General features: G+C 44.0%; 1 protein-coding gene across 1 annotated transcript in view; it reads right to left on the minus strand.

The window, feature by feature from the left end:
• The window catches only part of LOC126188237 (alpha-tocopherol transfer protein-like), a 174,858-nt gene that overhangs the window by 25,712 nt on the left and 124,275 nt on the right, over positions 1-24,871 (minus strand). Inside the window, exon 6 of the mRNA XM_049929795.1 lies at positions 16,853-16,958. Within this exon, the coding sequence (XP_049785752.1) occupies positions 16,853-16,958 (106 nt within the window). The remainder of the gene's footprint in view (positions 1-16,852; positions 16,959-24,871) is intronic.

Raw genomic sequence — 24,871 nt, forward strand, 5'->3', positions numbered from 1 at the left:
TAGGGGACCGCACTGCCACTTCCCAGCAAATTAGGGACACTGTTGCTCCTGGGGTATCGGCGAGGACCATTCGCAACCGTCTCCATGAAGCTGGGCTACGGTCCCGCACACCGTTAGGCCGTCTTCCGCTCACGCCCCAACATCGTGCAGCCCGCCTCCAGTGGTGTCGCGACAGGCGTGAATGGAGGGACGAATGGAGACGTGTCGTCTTCAGCGATGAGAGTCGCTTCTGCCTTGGTGCCAATGATGGTCGTATGCGTGTTTGGCGCCGTGCAGGTGAGCGCCACAATCAGGACTGCATACGACCGAGGCACACAGGGCCAACACCCGGCATCATGGTGTGGGGAGCGATCTCCTACACTGGCGGTACACCACTGGTGATCGTCGAGGGGACACTGAATAGTGCACGGTACATCCAAACCGTCATCGAACCCATCGTTCTACCATTCCTAGACCGGCAAGGGAACTTGCTGTTCCAACAGGACAATGCACGTCCGCATGTATCCCGTGCCACCCAACGTGCTCTAGAAGGTGTAAGTCAACTACCCTGGCCAGCAAGATCTCCGGATCTGTCCCCCATTGAGCATGTTTGGGACTGGATGAAGCGTCGTCTCACGCGGTCTGCACATCCAGCACGAACGCTGGTCCAACTGCGGCGCCAGGTGGAAATGGCATGGCAAGCCGTTCCACAGGACTACATCCAGCACCTCTACGATCGTCTCCATGGGAGAATAGCAGCCTGCATTGCTGCGAAAGGTGGATATACACTGTACTAGTGCCGACATTGTGCATGCTCTGTTGCCTGTGTCTATGTGCCTGTGGTTCTGTCAGTGTGATCATGTGATGTATCTGACCCCAGGAATGTGTCAATAAAGTTTCCCCTTCCTGGGACAATGAATTCACGGTGTTCTTATTTCAATTTCCAGGAGTGTAATTGCGGAACCCCAACGACGTTTCACCTTTGGGACCGAAACTCGGCCAGAAATTGGAAACAGTTTGAAAGAAGACTCATTCTACCAAATGACTTTTCCATTGCTCCACAGTCCAGTTTTTGTGGCCTCGGCACCACGTTTTTCTGTAACAGACATTTGCATCTCTGATGTATTGTTTTGGAATTTCAACTCGCCCTCCTATTTCTTTGATTCTAGAGCTCCCTTAGCGTTGTTTCGGTGCTGATAGGGTTCACGAATGTGAGATTCGGTTCTGCAGTGACATTAGCAGTTTTGTGGCTATCGCCCCCTTATTTTTCGTCACAATCCTCTTCAGTGACCATCTGTCATGATCATTAAACACAATTTATTCCATATTCTGACATAGTGGACCGGCCGGTGTTGCCGATCGGTTCTAGGCGCTCCAGTCTGGATCCGCACGAGCGCTACGGTCACAGGTTCGAATCCTGCCTCGGGCATGGATGTGTGTGTTGTCCTTAGGTTAGTTAGGTTTAAGTAGTTCTAAGTTCTAGGGGACTGATGACCTCAGATGTTAAGTCACATAGTGCTCAGAGCCATTTGAACCATTTGACATAGTGGACTCTGTTTTTCCGCTTTCCCTGTATGCAGTATAAATTTTTGATACGTTGCCTCTTGAAACACTTTGGCTACGTTTGACACGGAAGCACGCACAATACAAGCACAAACACTTTGCCTACGTTAGAATTCACTTAGTTCCGGCATAATGCACTTACAAGTAGACAGAATACTGTTGTGACGACGACTGAGACCTACAAGGTACTGAGCATATTGGGCTGTTCGTTCGCGGTCAAATACAACGGCGTAAGTTGCAGGGTTGGCTCGGGTTACACTCAACAACCGAGCTAGGTTAATAATTGGCTCAATTTACCGACCTCCCGACTCAGCAGTATTAGTGGCAGAACAACTGAGAGAAAATTTGGAATACATTTCACATAAATTTTCTCAGCATGTTATAGTCTTAGGTGGAGATTTCAATTTACCAGATATAGACTAGGACATTCAGATGTTTAGGACGGGTAGTAGGGACAGAGCATCGAGTGACATTATACTGAGTGCACTATCCGAAAATTACGTCGAGCAATTAAACAAAGAACCGACTCGTGGAGATAACATCTTCGACCTACTGATAACAAACAGACCCGAACTTTTCGACTCTATATGTGCAGAACAGGGAATCAGTGATCATAAGGCCGTTGCAGCATCCCTGAATATGGAAGTTAATAGGAATATAAAAAAAAGGGAGGAAGGTTTATCTGTTTAGCAAGAGTAATAGAAGGCAGATTTCAGACTACCTAACAGATCAAAACGAAAATTTCTGTTCCGACACTGACAATGTTGAGTGTTTATGGAAAAAGTTCAAGGCAATCGTAAAATGCGTTTTAGACAGGTACGTGCCGAGTAAAACTGTGAGGGACGGGAAAAACCCACCGTGGTACAACAACAAAGTTAGGAAACTACTGCGAAAGCAAAGAGAGCTTCACTCCAAGTTTAAACGCAGCCAAAACCTCTCAGACAAACAGAAGCTAAACGATGTCAAAGTTAGCGTAAGGAGGGCTATGCGTGAAGCGTTCAGTGAATTCGAAAGCAAAATTCTGTGTACCGACTTGACAGAAAATCCTAGGAAGTTCTGGTCTTACGTTAAATCAGTAAGTGGCTCGAAACAGCATATCCAGACACTCCGGGATGATGATGGCATTGAAAGAGAGGATGACACGCGTAAAGCTGAAATACTAAACACCTTTTTCCAAAGCTGTTTCACAGAGGAAGACCGTTTCCTTTGAAAGGGCACGGCCGATTTCGTTCCCCATCCTTCCCTCACCCGAGCTTGCGCTCCGTCTCTAATGACCTCGTTGTCGACGGGACGTTAAACACTAATATCCTCCCCCCCCCCCCCCCCCACACAGAGGAAGACCACACTGCAGTTCCTTCTCTAAGTCCTCGCACAAACGAAAAAATGGCTGACATCGAAATAAGTGTCCAAGGAATAGAAAAGCAACTGGAATCACTCAACAGAGGAAAGTTCACTGGACCTGACGGGATACCAATTCGATTCTACACAGAGTACGCAAAAGAACTTGCCCCCCCTTCTAACAGCCGTGTACCGCAAGTCTCTAGAGGAACGGAAGGTTCCAAATGATTGGAAAAGAGCACAGGTAGTCCCAGTCTTCAAGAAGGGTCGTCGAGCAGATGCGCAAAACTATAGACCTATATCTCTGACGTCGATCTGTTGTAGAATTTTAGAACATGTTTTTTGCTCGAGTATCATGTCGTTTTTGGAAACCCAGAATCTACTATGTAGGAATCAACGTTGGATTCCGGAAACAGCGATCGTGTGAGACCCAACTCGCTTTATTTGTTCATGAGACCCAGAAAATATTAGATACAGGCTCCCAGGTAGATGCTATTTTTCTTGACTTCCGGAAGGCGTTCGATACAGTTCCGCACTGTCGCCTGATAAACAAAGTAATAGCCTACGGAATATCAGACCAGCTGTGTGGCTGGATTGAAGAGTTTTTAGCAAACAGAACACAGCATGTTGTTATCAATGGAGAGACGTCTACAAACGTTAAAGTAACCTCTGGCGTGCCACAGGGGAGTGTTATGGGACCATTGCTTTTCACAATATATATATAAATGACCTAGTCGATAGTGTCGGAAGTTCCATGCGGCTTTTCGCGGATGATGCTGTAGTATACAGAGAAGTTGCAGCATTAGAAAATTGTAGCGAAATGCAGGAAGATCTGCAGCGGATAGGCACTTGGTGCAGGGAGTGGCAACTGACCCTTAACATAGACAAATGTAATGTATTGCGAATACATAGAAAGAAGGATCCTTTATTGGATGATTATATGATAGCGGAACAAACACTGGTAGCAGTTACTTCTGTAAAATATCTGGGAGTATGCGTGCGGAACGATTTGAAGTGGAATGATCATATAAAATTAATTGTTGGTAAGGCGGGTACCAGGTTGAGATTCATTGCGAGAGTCCTTAGAAAATGTAGTCCATCAACAAAGGAGGTGGCTTACAAAACACTCGTTCGACCTATACTTGAGGACCTATACTTGACGGAGGAGACAGAGAAGATCCAAAGAAGAGCGGCGCGTTTCGTCACAGGGTTATTTGGTAACCGTGATAGCGTTACGGAGATGTTTAACAAACTCAAGTGGCAGACTCTGCAAGAGAGGCGCTCTGCATCGCGGTGTAGTTTGCTCGCCAGGTTTCGAGAGGGTGCGTTTCTGGATGAGGTATCGAATATATTGCTTCCCCCCTACTTATACCTCCCGAGGAGATCACGAATGTAAAATTAGAGAGATTAGAGCGCGCACAGAGGCTTTCAGACAGTCGTTGTTCCCGCGAACCATACGCGACTGGAACAGGAAGGGGAGGTAATGACAGTGGCACGTAAAGTGCCCTCCGCCACACACCGTTGTGTGGCTTGCGGAGTATAAATGTAGATGTAGATGTAGGTCTGCATTTATGTTGAAACATGCATTTCTCGCTGTTTTTTCATATTTTTGTACAACTCCTGTATGTAACAGCAAGTCACAATGCTGTAAAGTGGCCTTTCACATCCCAGGTTTACTCTTTGCGAGTTAAGTTCTTTGTATTATTTGGAGGGCAATAGCATTTAACTATGTATATTTTGTGTTGACTCCTTAATATGTTTAAATGATGAGATTTTTAAAAATATGTTTGTTTATAGCGATGTATTAGCTGGTTCATACCTAGGGACTTTGAATTATATAACGTAAAACCAAGAGTAATTCCCCTCTGCAACGGAAGTGGTTCTGCGCGAGCGAAAAGGTGGTATCGGCGCCCAGCCTGGGCGGCAAACCACAGGGCACAGTGTTCAGTCGGCAGCCAGGAACCGATGAGTGAGCAGCACAGGTGCCGAGCGAGGCTTACAGTACTGCAATTGAGATGGAGTGGCCTCGGATGTAACTTGTCGCTGAAAATGGTGCTCTCGCTTTGGGAAAGGCTGTAAAAATGATATCAACGACGACAAGAAGACGTAAATAGAGCTCATTAATGCCAACGGAGAGACTACGTAACTGCCACATGCTCGCGCCACCACGACTGTGCAACCATTCCATCACACAGACGAAAGGTCAAAACTGTTTAACTGTATGAACCACTACCTTTGTGTTTCGTTTGGTGAAATTATAATTCTAATATTGAAAAACTGTGTTTGAACAATGAGTATGTCCCGTGCACTTATCCAAATAGGATCCTCTCCTCGTAAGTGATGAAACACCACATAATTCTGAAAGTGTGTATAATTTTGCTTTTATAGTGAAGGGATAGTTTATGGGACCACATTTCATTCTTTTATACCAGAAAGACAAATCAGAATAACTGTTTTCTAGCCAAAGGACCTTAAAGTGTTTATGGAAAAAGTGAATCTAGAATGTTTGTATACAGTGTTACTTTACTGTTATGTACTGTAAATGTGTTTTATTTGGACTTGACTTTTATCATGTACTATATTGTCTGGTATGGGTTGCGGAAAACCAGTTTAGAAAATTAGTTAAAGGCAGAAATAATGATTAAGAGGAATAAGGGAAAGGCCTTATTTGCAATCGTGTGACTGCTCGCCTGTAGAAGTGATTACTGCTGCTACCTACTGTGGTTCGTCCAGTTGTGTGTATTCATTGCACTTCACTAATCAATAATGAATGAAAATTTCCCTTGCAATAGTATTTTTGAATAATATATTCACATTATTATGCCTAATTAGGCTGGCGACCGTATTATTATTTCATTCACGAGTTGTCTGTCACTGAAATTTCTTGCCAAATTTAGTCTTTCTGCAATCTGCCAACTACTGTCATTACGAAGTTAAAGTTCTATGTCCTATTTCTGTTAGGAAAAACACGGTCAAATCCAAAACTCCTCTCAGAGGGTAACACCTACTGCATGCTTAGGTCATATTTGGTATCAGTTGTCCGCGGTTGCGTTGTGCATAGCCTCCTTGTGACTGTTTGAAAGTTCTGCTATTGGGAAACTGTGTAGTTCATGCATTATCACGACGCCAGTAGTTCTATACGTGGCTTTTCCCGTGACAGGACTATTTGTTCTTTTGAGGTATAGATGTTATAAGGTGTGTTACTTTGTTTTTAAGTGGCCTTTCATATCCCACATAAGTACACATATGTTTTCTTTTTTAAAGGTCTGTTACTTTATTTTTAACAGCAGCGTAGTTTATTTGGTGGCTGTTATGACTCCATTCAGTAATCTGTTTACTGTGTCAGCACATGGTACGAATCATTTGAATTTATTCCACTTCTGCTGATGTTCTGCTACGTGATACATCGCTATGAAACCCGTGGCTGTTATCTTTTTAAAGATTGTTTACGTAAGTGCAGTCAGGTGGCTGGTTGGTAGTGGTTCAAATGATTCTTTTTCTGCTTAATACGGCATATTTTTCTCTTACTGGATGTATAACTATTACTCAGTCTCCTTTTCTTTAAACGTTTACAATACTGACTGATGTTTTATCTAGTCTGCAATATTTCTAGTAACAGTTTTGATAGTACCTGTGAGGTGATATTTTTTCCTACTTTCGACTATGTGTGCTCCAGCTTACATTATATATTCTGCTGTTTTCCACTACTACTCCAAACACGGAATCAAGACCACGGAAACGACCATTTTCGGCAGTGCAAGAGGTACCCTCATTTGGCAAGAGGTGGGAACTCTTAACGCACCCACGAAAATTCTGTACACAACCTTTTCGGTAGCCAGCCGCCTTGGCCGAGCGGTTCTAGGCGCTTCAGTCCGGAATAGCGCTGTTGCTGCGGTCGCAGGTTCGAATCCTGCCTCGGGCATGGATGAGTGTCATGTCCTTAGATTAGTTAGGTTTAAGTAGTTCTAAGTCTAGGGGACTCATCAATCCCTTAGTCCGATAGTGCTTAGAGCGATTTTTTTGAACCTTTTCAGTGATTCAGGTGTTATGGTGTGGGGAAGGATAATGTTGCATGGGCGTATTGACTTCCATTTCTTTAAACCCTGTACACGCAAGGGTCAACGTTTCTGTAACACTGTACTCCTTTTCAACGTGCATCTTTTCATTTCTGCGGATGACAACGCGCAACTGCATCGAACTGTACAGGTGGAGAATTTATTCGAATAAGAGAAGACTGAAGGTCATCGTGAAGCCATGCATGGTGAAGTGTTTCTAAAACAGTGCAAGGGTATTCTACCCAAATTAGAGCCACACAGTGCTATAATTACCGCAAAGCCTCATATTATACTGTTTAGGTTGACCAAAGGCCACAAAAATCTTGGAAGAAGGAAGACATTGTAAACTGGCTGATGGGAAAGGGAGCACATGTCGATCCTATTGCGACTGCGCCTTAATTACTGAAACAAGTTGAAGGTTACGTCTTAGACCAGTACATTAGTGATGAAACGGCGCAGTCTGTAAGTCACATTGCTGTTAGATTACCTCTGTGCCACTGCCGTTTCAACCGCATAGGGTTTACTTGGCTCCATGTTAAACAATATGTTGCAAGAAATAACACTATATTTAAGCTACCAGACGTGCCTAAATTAACGCACGAAGCTCTGTCGTACGTCACTTGCGAACGGCGAACGCTGGTGGGATGCAGAATGACACACAATAAAGGAAGAAGTCAAAATGTGGCACTTGGGTGCTTTCATAGATTGTGTTGTTGGCCGGCCACTGGTCAATGCTGAAGGTGGTAGTACCACTGATGTAATGTCTTCTTCACATTCAGAGATTAAAAGAGTTAAGAGGTTACCACATGTCTGAGTAACACCTTAAGTAGCTTCAGTATTTCATTATACAGCAAAATCTCTGCTACACACTCTTAAAATCGTATATTGCTCTCGCGGATAAGTTATACTGTGTCCTTGCAGGTACTATTTGATGCTCTTTTTCTAATGTAAAATATGATTTCCATCTGTTCTCTTAAGAAGCGTATTATCGGATTATTATTGTGTATTAATTTATCCGTTTTAAAATTTAAATGACATTTCAAGTTTAATTGTTTTGGCTGCTGTTTGTCGATTTCATTAATTATCTGCAGGTGTAATGTTTAGACCAATCTGCTTCCGAATGTTTTATTTTAATACTTTCGATGTGAATGATGTCAGTGTTCCAGCATTTTCAAATACCTATATGTGAGAAGTGCTAAAATAAAGCAACTGGAAAGAGATTAAACGAGATATTATTAACATGAGTTGTGGAATGTCGAACAGAAACAAATAAGCTTCCAGATGATTACCCGCATTGTTCACATCACTGTGGGCTTGTTGGACTGGCTTCCCTTTTTAAATGCGCCAGCAAAGCATTGTGCATTATGTTATCTTCACTGAGTAGCATGGGCGAGCTACGCTGCCGCATAAAACGAAAGGTTATTACTGTACCCAACTATACACAGCTGACACTCCGCGGGAAATAAAAGCCTACATCTACATCTACATCCATACTCCGCAAGCCACCTGACGGTGTGTGGCGGAGGGTACTCTGAGTACCTCTATTGGATCTCCCTTCTGTTCCAGTCTCGTATTGTTCGTGGAAAGAAGGATTGTCTGTATGCTTCTGTGTGGGCTCTAATCTCTCTGATTTTATCCTCATGGTCTCTTCGCGAGATATACGTAGGAGGGAGCAATATACTGCTGGACTCTTCGGTGAAGGTATGTTCTCGAAACTTTAACAAAAGCCCGTACCGAGCAACTGAGCGTCTCTCCTGTAGAGTCTTCCACTGGAGTTTATCTATCATCTCCGTAACGCTTTCGCGATTACTAAATGATCCTGTAACGAAGCCCGCTACTCTCCGTTGGATCTTCTCTATCTCTTCTATCAACCCTATCTGGTACGGATCCCACGCCGCTGAGCAGTATTCAAGCAGTGGGCGAACGAGTGTACTGTAACCTACTTCCTTTGTTTTCGGATTGCATTTCCTTAGGATTCTTCCAATGAATCTCCGTCTGGCATCTGATTTACCGACGATCAACTTTATACGATCATTCCATTTTAAATCACTCCTAATGCGTACTCCCAGATAATTTATGGAATTAACTGCTTCCAGTTGCTGACCCGCTATTTTTTAGCTAAATGATAAGGGATCTATCTTTCTATGTATTCGCAGCACATTACACTTGTCTACATTGAGATTCAATTGCCATTCCCTGCACCATGCGTCAATTCGCTGCAAATCCTCCTGCATTTCAGTACAATTTTCCATTGTTACAACCTCTCGATACACCACAGCATCATCTGCAAAAAGCCTCAGTGAACTTCCGATGTCATCCACCAGGTCATTTATGTATATTTTGAACAGCAACGGTCCCATGACACTCCCCTGTGGCACACCTGAAATCACACTTACTTCGGAAGACTTCTCTCCATTGAGAATGACATGCTGCGTTCTGTTATCTAGTAACTCCTCAATCCAATCACACAATTGGCCTGATAGTCCACATGCTCTTACTTTGTTCATTAAACGACTGTGGGGAACTGCATCGAACGCCTTGCGGAAGTCAAGAAACACGGCATCTACCTGGGAACCCGTGTCTATGGCCCTCTGAGTCTCGTGGACGAATAGCGCGAGCTGGGTTTCACACGACCGTCTTTTTCGAAACCCATGCTGATTCCTACAGAGTAGATTTCTAGTCTGCAGAAAAGTCATTATACTCGAACATAATACGTGTTCCAAAATTCTACACCTGATCGACGTTAGAGATATAGGTCTATAGTTCTGCACATCTGTTAGACGTCCCTTCTTGAAAACGGGGATGACCTCCGCCCTTTTCCAATCCTTTGGAACGCTACGCTCTTCTAGAGACCTACGGTACACCGCTGCAAGAAGGGGGGCATGTTCCTTCGCGTACTCTGTGTAAAATAGAACTGGTATCCCATCAGATCCAGCGGCCTTCCCTCTTTTGAGCGATTTTAATTGTTTCTCTATCCCTCTGTCGTCTATTTCGATATCTACCATTTTGTCATCTGTGCGACAATCTAGAGAAGGAACTACAGTGCAGTCTTCCTCTGTGAAACAGCTTTGGAAGAAGACATTTAGTATTTCGGCCTTTAGTCTGTCATCCTCCTTTCTGTACCATTTTGGTCACAGAGTGTCTGGTCATTTTGTTTCGATCCACCTACCGCTTTGACATTAGACCAGAATTTCTTAGGATTTTCTGCCAAGTGAGTACATAGAACTTTACTTTCGAATTCATTGAACGCCTCTCGCATAGCCCTCCTCACACTACATGGGGTAACTGCAAACGTAGAAGAATACACAACGTAATCGGCGTAATGGGTACATCAGGATTGTTATTTCGATTAATGGACTATAGGAACTAATCTTTTGTGCGGTTAAAGTGTTTTCTTCTGCCTAACAGTACGTTATTTCAGGCGGCAGAAAATTTGTGTAAATGAAGAAAACTTGTACAAATGAAGAAACTTTCGAAGAATGTTTTGAAAAGATCTCCATAATCACTGTCCCAGTAGACATTTTATAGACATATACAAGAAAACTGTTTCTCGTGGTAGCCAACGTCTATAGAAAGACTTCCCTTTAATAGCTTGTTAGACAGAACGGTTGGTACAACGATTACTGTGTGACAGCTAAAGCCAAAACTAACACTAAATCAGGACATTTCCACATCAGTTTTACGATTTCTATATTTCAAGATATCTTGCAGCGGCAGCTTAAAAATTTGCTTCATAGCAATATCGCAAATGTGACATTTGATGGCACGTGATCCAGTTGCTCTGCTTCGTAACTACCAGCATAGCAGCCCGAAAGCACATGATTCGATCTTCTTTGGTGTGGAGATATTATCCAACCGTTTTACATGACTGGGTGGTTACAATATCTGTGTTTACATAGTGTCTGTATATTCACATTACAATGTTATTGAGACATGCATGTACACTCCAGGAAATGGAAAAAAGAACACATTGACACCGGTGTGTCAGACCCACCATACTTGCTCCGGACACTGCGAGAGGGCTGTACAAGCAATGATCACACGCACGGCACAGCGGACACACCAGGAACCGCGGTGTTGGCCGTCGAATGGCGCTAGCTGCGCAGCATTTGTGCACCGCCGCCGTCAGTGTCAGCCAGTTTGCCGTGGCATACGGAGCTCCATCGCAGTCTTTAACACTGGTAGCATGCCGCGACAGCGTGGACGTGAACCGTATGTACAGTTGACGGACTTTGAGCGAGGGCGTATAGTGGGCATGCGGGAGGCCGGGTGGACGTACCGCCGAATTGCTCAACACGTGGGGCGTGAGGTCTCCACAGTACATCGATGTTGTCGCCGGTGGTCGGCGGAAGGTGCACGTGCCCGTCGACCTGGGACCGGACCGCAGCGACGCACGGATGCACGCCAAGACCGTAGGATCCTACGCAGTGCCGTAGGGGACCGCACCGCCACTTCCCAGCAAATTAGGGACAATGTTGCTCCTGGGGTTTTGGCGAGGACCATTCGCAACCGTCTCCATGAAGCTGGGCTACGGTCCCGCACACCGTTAGGCCGTCTTCCGCTCACGCCCCAACATCGTGCAGCCCGCCTCCAGTGGTGTCGCGACAGGCGTGAATGGAGGGACGAATGGAGACGTGTCGTCTTCAGCGACGAGAGTCGCTTCTGCCTTGGTGCCAATGATGGTCGTATGCGTGTTTGGCGCCGTGCAGGTGAGCGCCACAATCAGGACTGCATACGACCGAGGCACACAGGGCCAACACCTGGCATCATGGTGTGGGGAGCGATCTCCTACACTGGCCTTACACCACTGGTGATCGTCGAGGGGACACTGAATAGTGCACGGTACATCCAAACCGTCATCGAACCCATCGTTCTACCATTCCTAGACCGGCAAGGGAACTTGCTGTTCCAACAGGACAATGCACGTCCGCATGTATCCCGTGCCACCCAACGTGCTCTAGAAGGTGTAAGTCAACTACCCTGGCCAGCAAGATCTCCGGATCTGTCCCCCATTGAGCATGTTTGGGACTGGATGAAGCGTCGTCTCACGCGGTCTGCACGTCCAGCACGAACGCTGGTCCAACTGAGGCGCCAGGTGGAAATGGCATGGCAAGCCGTTCCACAGGACTACATCCAGCATCTCTACGATCGTCTCCATGGGAGAATAGCAGCCTGCATTGCTGCGAAAAGTGGATATACACTGTACTAGTGCCAACATTGTGCATGCTCTGTTGCCTGTGTCTATGTGCCTGTGGTTCTGTCAGTGTGATCATGTGATGTATCTGACCCCAGGAATGTGTCAATAAAGTTTCCCCTTCCTGGGACAATGAATTCACGGTGTTCTTATTACAATTTCCAGGAGTGTATATTTGAAGGAACAGTTACTGCTCTGAGAACATGCATCTGAAGTAAACATCACGGAACTAATCCGCGTTTTGCGAGTCCGGATTGACATCAGCTGTACGTGCTCAGACCGCCGAAATGGTTACAGCGACCGCTCGCGCTAACCGGGATATCTGGGTTCGAGTCCCCGTCCGGAACAAATTTACATTTGTCACAAGCAGCTGACACGAAGACGAATTCGCAAAAAGGAATCAATTTCGTAACAGTTACACGAGTTATAACTTGAGCAATATTTTACGTACGTAAAGATATCATGTACTCATAAAGTTGTGGTTAAGGTTCCACATAAAACAGTTAGGCGGCCATCTTCAAAGATTCAAAAAGGAATTGGCATGCCAGAACATCAACAGCGATGCTGGTGCTAACATGTTAAAAACGGTTTTCTAGGATGATGTGGTAAGTTTCACCGTTCATCTTTTCCACTGTTTCGCATATATTTTCAGCATTCGACTTACGAAATCTGTAACCTTTTCATGCATCAAGAGAAAAAATAAGGCATGTATGAGGTGCATTCAAGTTCTAAGGCCTCTGATTTTTTTTCTCTGCACTGAAAAGAGATAGAAACATGCGCATTGTTTTAAAATGAGGCCACGTTCATTGTCAACAAGTCCCAGCGATGGCAGCACCGTACGGCTGATGGAATTTTACCGCCAGCGGCGAGAATGAGAACTGTTTTAAATACTTAAAATGGCGACGTTTTCCTTACTTGAACAGCGTGCAATCATTCGTTTTCTGAATTTGCGTGGTGTGAAACCAATTGAAATTCATCGACAGTTGAAGGAGACATGTGGTGATGGAGTTATGGATGTGTCGAAAGTGCGTTCGTGGGTGCGACAGTTTAATGAAGGCAGAACACTGTGTGACAACAAACCAAAACAACCTCGGGCTCACACAAGCAGGTCTGATGACATGATCGAGAAAGTGGAGAGAATTGTTTTGGGGGATCGCCGAATGACTGTTGAACAGATCGCCTCCAGAGTTGGCATTTCTGTGGGTTCTGTGCACACAATCCTGCATGACGACCTGAAAATGCGAAAAGTGTCATCCAGGTGGGTGCCACGAATGATGATGGACGACCACATCGCTGCCCGTGTGGCGTGTTGCCAAGCAATGTTGACGGGCAACTACAGCATGAATGGGACTTTCTTTTCGTCGGTTGTGACAATGGATGAGACGTGGATGCCATTTTTGAATCCAGAAACAAAGCGCCAGTCAGCTCAATGGAAACACACAGATTCACCGCCACCAAAAAAAATTTCGGGTAACCGCCAGTGCTGAAAAAATGATGGTGTCCATGTTCTGGGACAGAGAGGGCGTAATCCTTACCCATTGCGTTCCAAACGGCACTACGGTAACAGGTGTATCCTACGAAAATGTTTTGAAGAACAAATTCCTTCCTGCACTGCAACAAAAACGTCCGGGAATGGCGGCGCGTGTGCTGTTTCACCAAGACAACGCACCCGCACATCGAGCTAACGTTACGCAACAGTTTCTTCGTGATAACAACTTTGAAGTGATTCCTCATGCTCCCTACTCACCTGACCTGGCTCCTAGTGACTTTTGTCTTTTTCCAACAATGAAAGACACTCTCCGTGGCCGCACATTCACCAGCCGTCCTGCTATTGCCTCAGCGATTTTCCAGTGGTCAAAACAGACTCCTAAAGAAGCCTTCGCTGCTGCCATGGAATCATGGCGTCAGTGTTGTGAAAAATGTGTACGTCTGCAGGGCGATTACGTCGAAAAGTAACACCAGTTTCATCGATTTCGGGTGAGTAGTTAATTAGAAAAAAAATCGGAGGCCTTAGAACTTGAATGCACCTCGTATTAAGACAAATTACACCTGATGATGGACTCACAGGGTCCGAAATGCATCGTGTCCTTAACAAAACACGAAAAGTTGTGACCGAAGGCGTTTTTTAATTTATACTTCCAGTGTGTTGAATACTGTCACGTTTGAAGCTGTGAAATATCGATAAAATTAAATAGATTTTTCCCATTTTCTAGTATTGTTTTATTCAGTTTACAAGAAGGTAATACAGTAACATATAGCCTACAAAATAATTTTACATAAATGGCGGCCATCGGAATCATGTTCAACAAAAATCACTATCAGTCATATTTACGAGCGAACGTTTGATGTAATATGCAAACACTACAACCTTGATTGGCGAGACGCTCATGCATTAGGATGACACCTGGGTGGCTAGTATCCTTCCTAAATAGTGCCACCTTTCTCTGTGAAGGGTGTGTCATATTTTCGTAGAATTTGATAAATGCAGGCACTCAAGTTGTAATGTACAACATGACGCAATTCTCTTAGACTAGTTTTTAGCTGTCGTTACGTAGACTTTCCCGGCTTAATGAGTCTTGAAAGTCTCTTCGGGTTTGCTGCCGGATCTAAAATCAAATTGACTCGATATTTCGGCGATCCAACTGATCGCCATCTTCAGGAAAAGACTGCTTCTGCTGACGAGTCCCGCTGAGAACTGACGCCAGGCTGCAAATCGACGTCCTATATAGACCACCGTTCAGCACACGGCGCATGCGCCGCCCACCACGGTTGCTGCCCTCCAAGACAGGGAGGTGGCGCCGCCCTTAGTGGAACCCTGCTGGCAACGATATATCGCGCTCAGTGACCCCACAGAAGGGATCAAGCGTAAGACACTTTCACTGTTGAAAAAGAGTACGTTGTCGGAAGATTTGCGTAAGAAACTTCATCCTGGTGCTGCAGTTCCGCCTAGGTTGTATGGTTTGCCAAAGTTGCATAAGGAAGGGGTTCCTCTACACCCTATTGTTAGTAATTTGGGTGCACCCACTTATTACCTGGCAAAGTATTTATCATCTGTTCTCAGTCCATTTCTTGGCAAGTGTGAACACCATGTCTCCAGTTCGGTGGATTTTATTCGACGATTGGGATCTTTGAAGTTGAGTCCTTCACATCTGTTAGTTTGTTTTGATGTAGTATCCCTTTTTACACGAGTTCCTCTGGAAGGGTCCCTTAGATTGATCAGTGAAAAACTGGATGAAGAGCTGGTGAAGCTTTGTCGTCATGTGCTGACATCCACGTATTTTTTATTTAACGGTAATATTTTTGAACAGAATGACGGAGTGGCTATGGTAGTCCTTTATCACCCATAGTCGCCAATTTATTTATGGAGGGCTTTGAGGATATGGTACTGAGGACTTCAGCTTTAGTGCATGACAGGTGTGTGTGGAACATCGCCGTCATACGAGGCTACAACAGCCGGAGAAATCGGCAGTAGCAGAACACTGCTTAAATGAGGGACACAGTATGAAATTTGATGAAACTGTGGTAGTTGCCAACATTTCCGGTTTTTGGAACAGTGTCTATAAAGAGGCGATTGAAATTAGGTTGGCGGAAATTTAATCAACAGAGACATTGGGTTTCCTCTTAGCAAGACGTGGAATCCTGTATTCTCTCGCATCAAAATTGAACGTTCTTCGGTGCAGCCCTGAGTGCGATATATCGTTGCCAGCAGTGTTCCACTAAGGGCGGCGCCACCTCCCTGTCTTGGAGGGCAGCATCCGTGGTGGGCGGCGCATGCGCCGTGTACTGAACGGTGGCCTATATAGGACGTCGATTTGCAGCCTCGCGTAATTTCTCAGCGGAACTCACCAGCAGAAGCAGCCTTTTCCTGAAGATGGCGACCAGTTGGATCACCGAAATATCGAGTCAAGTTGGTTTTAGGATCCGGCAGCAAACCCGGAGAGACTTTCAAGTCCAGTTCTTAGCTCCTTGAATAGTTCTGATGATGAATGTACTTAATGTTTATTCGTCTTTGTAAAAGGGAACTTAAAATTCATTCGGTGCTCTTCTAACGTATCCGTGTTGCACATATGCATGTATAATTAGATTTTATGCTACAAATTGTGTAATATAAATGGTGGCTATAATTAAAGCGCAGCTAGTCACAGAGGTCGAGTGTAATTATCATATGGTAGCAAAACTTGGTAAATATTCTAATGCGTTAGTGCAGAAAGGATTCACGCTGAAAACATTAGTTGCAATTTTGGCCTCCAGGTACAAATTTGGCACTGTGAATGCAATAAATACGTACAGAAATGTCTTCACATGTAATGGAGTAGGAATGGGATGGACATGGAAAAGGTCCAACATGCGAGGAAGGCATGGTGTTGACTTTATTATTAACTGCATCAGCATATCATCCGAGTTTCGTTGCCATACGATAATTATAGCCCACAATGGGTCTCCGTAGATAGCTAACTTTAATAATAATCACTCAGTATTTTAATGAGAAGCGTCCTGCGTTAGGCTCGTTTAAAAACACAACAATAAGCAGTTTCACGGCAACAATCCAAATCGAAGTCAGTATGCAATATAATACTTTCTCTAGTGTGATGAACATCGTGTAAAACGAATTATAAAGAACGAATAACGATTTTATGTCTCCTCTCTCCCTCCCCCACCCCAGTCTCTGTAAAACACACGAAATATTTTTGACATTAGAAATATATCAAACTTGCTGACTTACCATGTATCTCATCTACTGGGCCGCCCGTGCCACCTAGTTCATTTGGTATGAACTCTCGTGGAACATACTGGAAGACTGTATCCGAGCCTTCGAGGTGCGCCATTACCTGCAAAACATCAGTCGGCCTATTAAGATAGTAGTGCAGTTAGTATTGTGAATCGTCTTAAGAGTGAAGATGGAACTGTCATGCTGTCTGTTATCAAAATAAGGAAATTCTCTCATTACATCGTGATAAGCAGCAGTTGTTGCAGAATGTCTTCCTCCGTAGAAGATTGCTCTGGCGATTTACCATATCGCCTCCATTTTAAGAGCAAATTTAGCCCTGGTCTGTGGTTGTCCAGTTTGTAAGTAGGCTGTTTAGATTTTTATATTGGTTATGCCACGTAGCGCTCTGTATGAAAATCACTGGCTGTGCTGTGTGCAGTCTGTGGCTAGTTTGCATTGTTGTCTGCCATTGTAGAGGAGCAGCTGGATGTTAACAGCGCGTAGCGTTGCGCAGTTGGAGGTGAGCCGCCAGCAGTGGTGGATGTGTGGAAGGAAATGGCGGAGTTTTGAAATTACATATATTATGACTCTTGATGATATTAAGGTAAATACATTGTTTGTTCTCTATTAAAATCTTTCATTTGCTAACTATCCCTATCAGTAGTTAGTGCCTTCCGTAGTTTGAATCTTTTATTTAGCTGGCAGTAGTGGCGCTCGCTGTATTGCAGTAGTTCGAGTAATGAAGATTTTTGTGAGGTAAGTGATTTGTGAAAGGTATAGGTTAATGTTAGTCAGGGCCATTCTTTTGTAGGGATTTTTGAAAGTCAGATTGCGTTGTGCTAAAAATATTGTGTCAGTTTAAGCACAGTAGTGTATAATTGTTCTAAGGGGACGTTTCAAGTGTATCATCACCTGTTGTTCACAATGTGTAGACGGATCCATGCAGAAAAGAACTTTAACATCGTTCGTGAACGAAACTTTTATTGGCGATGGATTCCAAAGCTTCTGAGGAGTATCAATGTTTGGTGCCAACTCATAGGCTTACCTCCAACGTCGTGCCTATTGAGGAAATTCAGTTTTTTATGTAAGTACCGACTGCCAGTCTCGCTCAACACAGATAGAACAAAGCTAAATGCCTTTCTCAGAGAGACTCTGTTCTAAGATTTTCAAAAATAATTGCAACCAGTCGCCTTTTGTGATGGTTCAATTTTCATTATATCATGTCCAGTTTCAAGCCGTCTAGCGACTCATCATCAGAGGATTTATACACCTTTTATCGATTATAGCACTTTGTAGTTCGCTGTGTAGAGTTATTAGTATTATAGTGACCGCTACACACGTCGACTCTTGTGGTCGCATTCGTTAGCTCCGTTTGCGACATCCAGAGATAAAGTTGTGGCGCTAGTTGAGTAACTGTGCGGTGACAAATGAATGGTGTCAACCGCCAAAGTTTGTGCCCGCCTCTCCGAGCGCTGTGTTTATGTTTATTACTTACTCCTTGAAGCTGTAACATATTTAGTTTATTAGAAGGAAAGCATCGTAAACAATTACAATATATTTATTCACAACTGGTTTCGATCACTGATCATCTTCCACGCCGCGGTGGCCTAACGGTTCTAGGCGCTACAGTCCGGAACCGCGCGACTGCCACGGTCGCAGGTTCGAATCCTGCCTCGAGCATGGATGTGTGTGATGTCCATAGATTAGTTAGGTTTAAGTAGTTCTAAGTTCTAGGCGATTGATGACCTCAGATGTTAAGTCCCATAGTGCTCAGAGCCATTTGAGCTATTTTTGAACTGATTATCTTCAAGGTGGAAAGCTATTGTAACAACTTCAGAAGCCATAAATGTTATTTAACCAGAAAAAAAATGCCATAGCTGACTTGCGCCATCATAAACTAAGGACTATGCCTTGTCGATTTAGCCGCGCCCCTCTCTCCATTGTCATCCTATTCAATTCTTCATACCATTTTATCCCCACATCTTCTTTGATGTTATTAAAATACGTTGCTCTTGGCCTGCCTCTTGGTTTTTTCCCTAAAACTTTTCCTTCAAATACATTCCTTAGGAACTGGTTGTATCTCATCATGTGCCCTATCATTTTTCATTTTCTTCTTCCTATATAATTTAGCAGCGTTCTGTTCTCATTCACTTCTCTTAAGACCTGTTCATTACTTTTTCTATCTACCCAGCTTGTTTTCGTTAGCTGACTTGAAGACATTAGAAAAAGATAGTTCACGCCATAATACCTGCATAAGCAATCAGAAATAATTGAAAGATGAAATCATGCTTCTGTTTGCTTAAGCCAGTATTATGGCGTATCTTTTCTCATGTTTACAAGTCAGCTTTGGCATCTTTTCTGGTTAAACAGTATGTATGACACCTGAAATTGCCACATTATTTTTCCACTGTGAAGATAATTAATGATCGAAACCTGTTGTGAATAAATATTTTGTGGCACAGTGTTTGCCATGCATTTCTCTAAGTTTATCGATGCTGTTCACTGTCGCCTGAAAAGAAATTTTTAATCTTTTACTTTATGTTTATTCTGTTTTTCTTGCTATATATTGAGAAATCGCCTATACCAACTAACTTTTTTTCCGTTTCGTAATTTCGCTTTAATAAAACTGTTCTAGCCCATTCTCAGTGTGTGATTCATCACTTATTAAGTACGGGCAGCAGTACACGATCTAATATTGCCGTCAGAGGTGACCTCGACGTGATCAGCGCTGAGAAGACAGATCCGCAATAACATAATAATATTGATTACAGGGCGGAACTGTCTGCAGTAACACGACTGGCTATTCGCCTCCCACCGTTCTGGCCGTTTGCCCAGGTCGAGGCTAGCTTTTGCTATGTCGAAACTACAGCGGAAGCGATTAAATTTGCATCGATAGTGAGTCACCTCGATCAACGCTACGCTATCGAAGTCCGGAATATAACCACCCCTTCACATGCCACAGGAATCAATTCCCACGTACTTCGAAGGCTGGAAAAAAATTTGACAGTGTGACTAAGATAAATGACTCTTTCCTTTTTTCTGTATATGAAAAATTTATAAGTGCTCAACCGAACTACTAGGTGACATAACTAATCTACTAGAAATATCTCAGCGCTAAAGTCATAGTAACCCATTAGCCTAATCATGTTTCTTGTGCAGGAGCCTGCTGAAGTTTATTGTTGTTGTTGTGGTCTTCAGTCCCGTGACAGGTTTGATGCAGCTTTCCATGCTACTCTATCCTGTGCAAGCTTCTTCATCTCCAAGTACCTACTGCAACCTACATCCTTCTGAACCTGCTTAGTATATTCATCTCTTGCTCTCCCCCTACGATTTTTACCCTCCACGCTGCCCTCCAATACTAAATTGGTGATCCCTTGATGCCTCAGAAAATGTCCTACCAACCGATCCCTTCTTCTGGTCAAGTTGTGCCACAAACTTCTCTTCTCCCCAATCCTATCCCATACTTCCTCATTAGTTATGTGATCTACCCATCTAATCTTCAGCATTCTTCTGTAGCACCACATTTCGAAAGCTTCTATTCTCTTCTTGTCCAAACTATTTACCGTCCATGTTTCACTTCCATACATGGCTACACTCCATACAAATACTTTCAGAAATGACTTCCTGACACTTAAATCTATACTCGATGTAAACAAATTTCTCTTCTTCAGAAACGCTGTCCTTCCCATTGCCAGTCTACATTTTATATCCTCTCTACTTCGACCATCATCAGTTATTTCGCTCCCCAAATAGCAAAACTCCTTTATTACTTTAAGAGCCTCATTTCCTAAACTAATTCCCTCAACATCACCCGACTTAATTCGACTACATTCCATTATCCTCGTTTTGCTTTTGTTGATGTTCATCTTATATCCTCCCTTCAAGACACCATCCATTCCGTTCAACTGCTCTTCCAAGTCCTTTGCTGTCTCTGACAGAATTACAATGTCATCGGCGAACCTGAAAGTTTTTATTTCTTCTCCATAGATTTTAATACCCACTCCGAATTTTTCTTTTGTTTCCTTTACTGCTTGCTCAATATACAGATTGAATAACATCGGGGAGAGGCTGCAACCCTGTCTTAGTCCCTTCCCAACGACTGCTTCCCTTTCACGTCCCTCGACTCTTATAACTGCCATCTGGTTTCTGTACAAATTGTAAATAGCCTTTCACTCCCTGTATTTGACCCCTGCCACCTTTAGAATTTGAAAGAGAGTATTCCAGTCAACATTGTCAAAAGCTTTCTCAAAGTCTACAAATGCTAGAAACGTAGGTTTGCCTTTCCTTAATCTTACTTCTAAGATGAGTCGTAAGGTCTGTATTGCCTCACGTGTTCCAGTATTTCTACGGAATCCAAACTGATCTTCCCCGAGGTCGGCTTCTACTAGTTTTTCCATTCGTCTGTAAAGAATTCGTGTTGGTATTTTGCAGCTGTGGCTTATTAAACTGATTGTTTCTTATGTCCCCTAAAAGATTCATATTGATAGGCACGCTCTCCTGCTTTAATCTACCATCGAGGTGATAACGGGAAGACGTGAGTACCAGTCATTTCGGAAGCTATATTTCTCGTAGCGTATTAGCGGTTTCGCTAGTTCACAAGACAGTCCTATTGGCGAGCGTGAACGTCCACGTTGTACACCAAGAGCTTTGAAATCGCTTCACAGGAGCATTCACTCAACCCAACTACCTCAATCCGAAGTGACTACTTCACATCATTATGTTCCAAATGGCTCAGACGGCCGCTATGGTGGAAAGAACTGAATTTATCGGCAACTATAGCTCTAGCAGACTTACATCAAAGGCAGTAAGAAGTGTCTACTCTTATTTTTCGTGTCATAATGCGTGTTACGAGGTTCCTACAGCCACTGCCAGGTGAGCCATTGTAGATAATTACTCCTCCAGCACAACACCTATGTAGAATGTGTTACATGGCAGCGTATCCCTGAACTGCGACCCAACATATTTTGTAATGTTATATGCACATCGCCACAGTCAATTTAGTCGATCCCTTAATGCTGCACCATAACAGCAGACAATATTCAGTGCTATCAATGAACGCTCTACTAATAAGGTTTTCTCTTCCTTTCCTTTTATTATGGTGAGTAAGTAAGATTAGTTTTGATTCCGTAAAAGTGTTGGAACACGTGAGGTAATACTGACCCTACGACTTATCTTAGAGGATAGATTAAGGAAAGGCAAACCTATGTTTCTAGCATTTGTAGACTTAGAGAAAGCCTTTGACAATGTTGACTGGAATACTCTCTTTCAAATTCTGAAGGTGGCAGGGGTAAAATACAGGGAGCGAAAGTCTTTTACAATTTGTACAGAAACCAGATGGCAGTTACAGGAATCGAGGGGCATGAAAGAGAAGCAGTGGCTGGGAAGGGAGTGAGACGGGGTCGTAGCCTATCCCCGATATTATTCAATCTGTATATTGAGCAAGCAATAAAGGAAACAAAAGAAAAATTCGGAGTAGGAATTAAAATCCATGGAGAAGAAATAAAATTTTTGAGGTTCGCCGATGACATTGTAATTCTGTCAGAGACAGCAAAGGACTTGGAAGAGCAGTTGAACGGAATGGACAGTGTCTTGCAAGGAGGATATAAGATGAACATCAACAAAAGCAAAACGAGGATAATGGAATGTAGTCGAATTAAATCGGGTGATGCTGCTTAAAGTAGTAAATGAATTTTGCTATTTGGGGAGCAAAATAAATGATGATGGTCGAAATAGAGAGGATATAAAATGTAGACTGGCAAAGGCAAGGAAAGCGTTTCTGAAGAAGAGAAATTTGTTAACTTAGGGTATAGATTTAAGTGTCAGGAAGTTGTTTCTGAAAATATTTGTATGGAGTGTAGCCATGTATGGAAGTGAAACGTGGACGATAAATAGGTTAGCCAAGAAGAGAATAGAAGCTTTCGAAATGTGGTGCTACAGAAGAATGCTGAAGATTAGATGGGTAGATCACATAACTAATGAGCAGGTATTGAACAGAACTGGAGAGAAGAAAAATTTGTGGTACAACATTACTAGAAGAAGGGATAGGTTGGTGGGACATGTTCTGAGGCATCAACGGATCACCAATTTAGTATTGGAGGGCAGCGTGGAGGGTAAAAATTGTAGATGGAGACCAAGAGATGAATGCACTAAGCAGATTCAGAAGGATGTAGGTTGTAGTAAGTACTGGGAGGTGCGCAGGATAGAGTTGCATGGGGAGCTGCATCAACCAGTCTCAGGACTGAAGACCACAACAACAACAACAACAACCTCAACTACGTCAATCCGAAGAGACTACTTCAAATCACTATGTTCCAAATGGCGCAGACGGCCGCTATGGTGAAAAGAACTGAATTTCTCGGCAACAATAGATGTAGTAGACTTATATCAAAGGGAGTAGTGTCATTTTCGGTGTCATAATGGGTTTGCAAGGTTCCTTTAGTCACTGCCAGGTGAACCATTGTAGATGTTTTCTCCCTTCCAGCACAACACCTATGTAGAATGTGTTACATGGCAGCGTGTCCCTGAACTGCGACCCAACATATTTTGTAATGTTATTTTCACATCCCGACAGTCAATTTAATGCTGCACCATAACGGCAGACAATATTCAGTGTTATCAATGAGCGCTCTACTAATTACGTTTTCTCGTCTTTTCCTTTTATTATGGTGAGGGATCTGTGATTTTCTGCAGCCTTGGAGACCTCTTTCTAGCTGACTTGGGAAAAACAGAAGTTTACTTATAACGACCACAAAGGATGACAAATGTGTTCAAAGCTGAAATCGGTCTTTCAGAGCAGGTAGCAAGTGCAGAATCACCGCACTTCGGGCGGGCTGGCCTACCTGCCGAAAACTCCATTGTACTTGATGCTTAAAGACACCCTTTTCGAAAGATAACATGTGAAGCCAGGTGCAGATCCCAAAATGGGAAAAGTGTGGGGTTCACCAAGGAAAAAATGTTAGTTAAAACCCTTGCAATGACCACTCTGATTGGCTCACAATAATTATTTCTGTAGAAGGCATGCTTTCCCATGGACTCCTGTGTATAAGCCGTTCGGTATTCTAGGTTTTGCCCGCCCGGTTGGCCGAGCGGTCTAACGCACGGCTTTCCGGAGTGGGAAGGAGCGCCTGTTCCCCGGCACGAATCCGTCCGGCGGACTTGTGTCGAGGTCCGGTGAGCCGGCCAGTCTGTGGATGGTTTTTAGGCGGTTTTCCACCTGCCTCGGCCAATGCGGGCTGGTTCCCCTTATTCCGCCTCAGTTACACTATGTCGGCGATTGCTGAGCAGCCGGCCGAAGTGGCCGTGCGGTTAAAGGCGCTGCAGTCTGGAACCGCAAGACCGCTACGGTCGCAGGTTCGAATCCTGCCTCGGGCATGGATGTTTATGATGTCCTTAGGTTAGTTAGGTTTAACTAGTTCTAAGTTCTAGGGGACTAATGACCTCAGCAGTTGAGTCCCATAGTGCTCAGAGCCATTTTTTTTTATTGCTGAGCAAACAAGTGCTGCACGTACACGTACACCGCCATTACTCTACCACGCAAACATAGGGGTTACACTCGTCTAGTGTGAGACGTTCCATGGGGGCGTCCACCGGAGGCCGATCCGCACAGTAACCATGGGTTCGGTGTGGGGCGGCAGAGGGGTGAAGTGGACTGCGGTAGTCGTCGTGGGGTTGTGGACCACTGCGGCTGCGGCGGGGACGGAGCCTCTCCGTCGTTTAAAGGTCCGCGGTTAACATAATGCTAGATTTAGAAACCTATCATGCTGTGCGGGAGATTTTCTGCCTTCCTTCCCACACCAGACCATCACTGGTTAACCATGACAAAATGCATGAGAGTAAGAGTCTGTTTAACTTATTTACAAAATTATTATTGGTCGGAACTCGCAAGGTGTGCCGCAGTTGACCAGTGAGATTCCTACCCTAGTAGAAACAGCAGACTTTCAGAGAGTTAAGTAAGAGGACACTTGGTGCTTGGAGATCGATGAGAAACTACTCGCTGTCAGACGATCGATAGGTAAACACTTGCTGCCAGGTGAC

The sequence above is a fragment of the Schistocerca cancellata genome, chromosome 5 (assembly GCF_023864275.1).
Source record: "Schistocerca cancellata isolate TAMUIC-IGC-003103 chromosome 5, iqSchCanc2.1, whole genome shotgun sequence".
Taxonomy (NCBI): domain Eukaryota; kingdom Metazoa; phylum Arthropoda; class Insecta; order Orthoptera; family Acrididae; genus Schistocerca; species Schistocerca cancellata.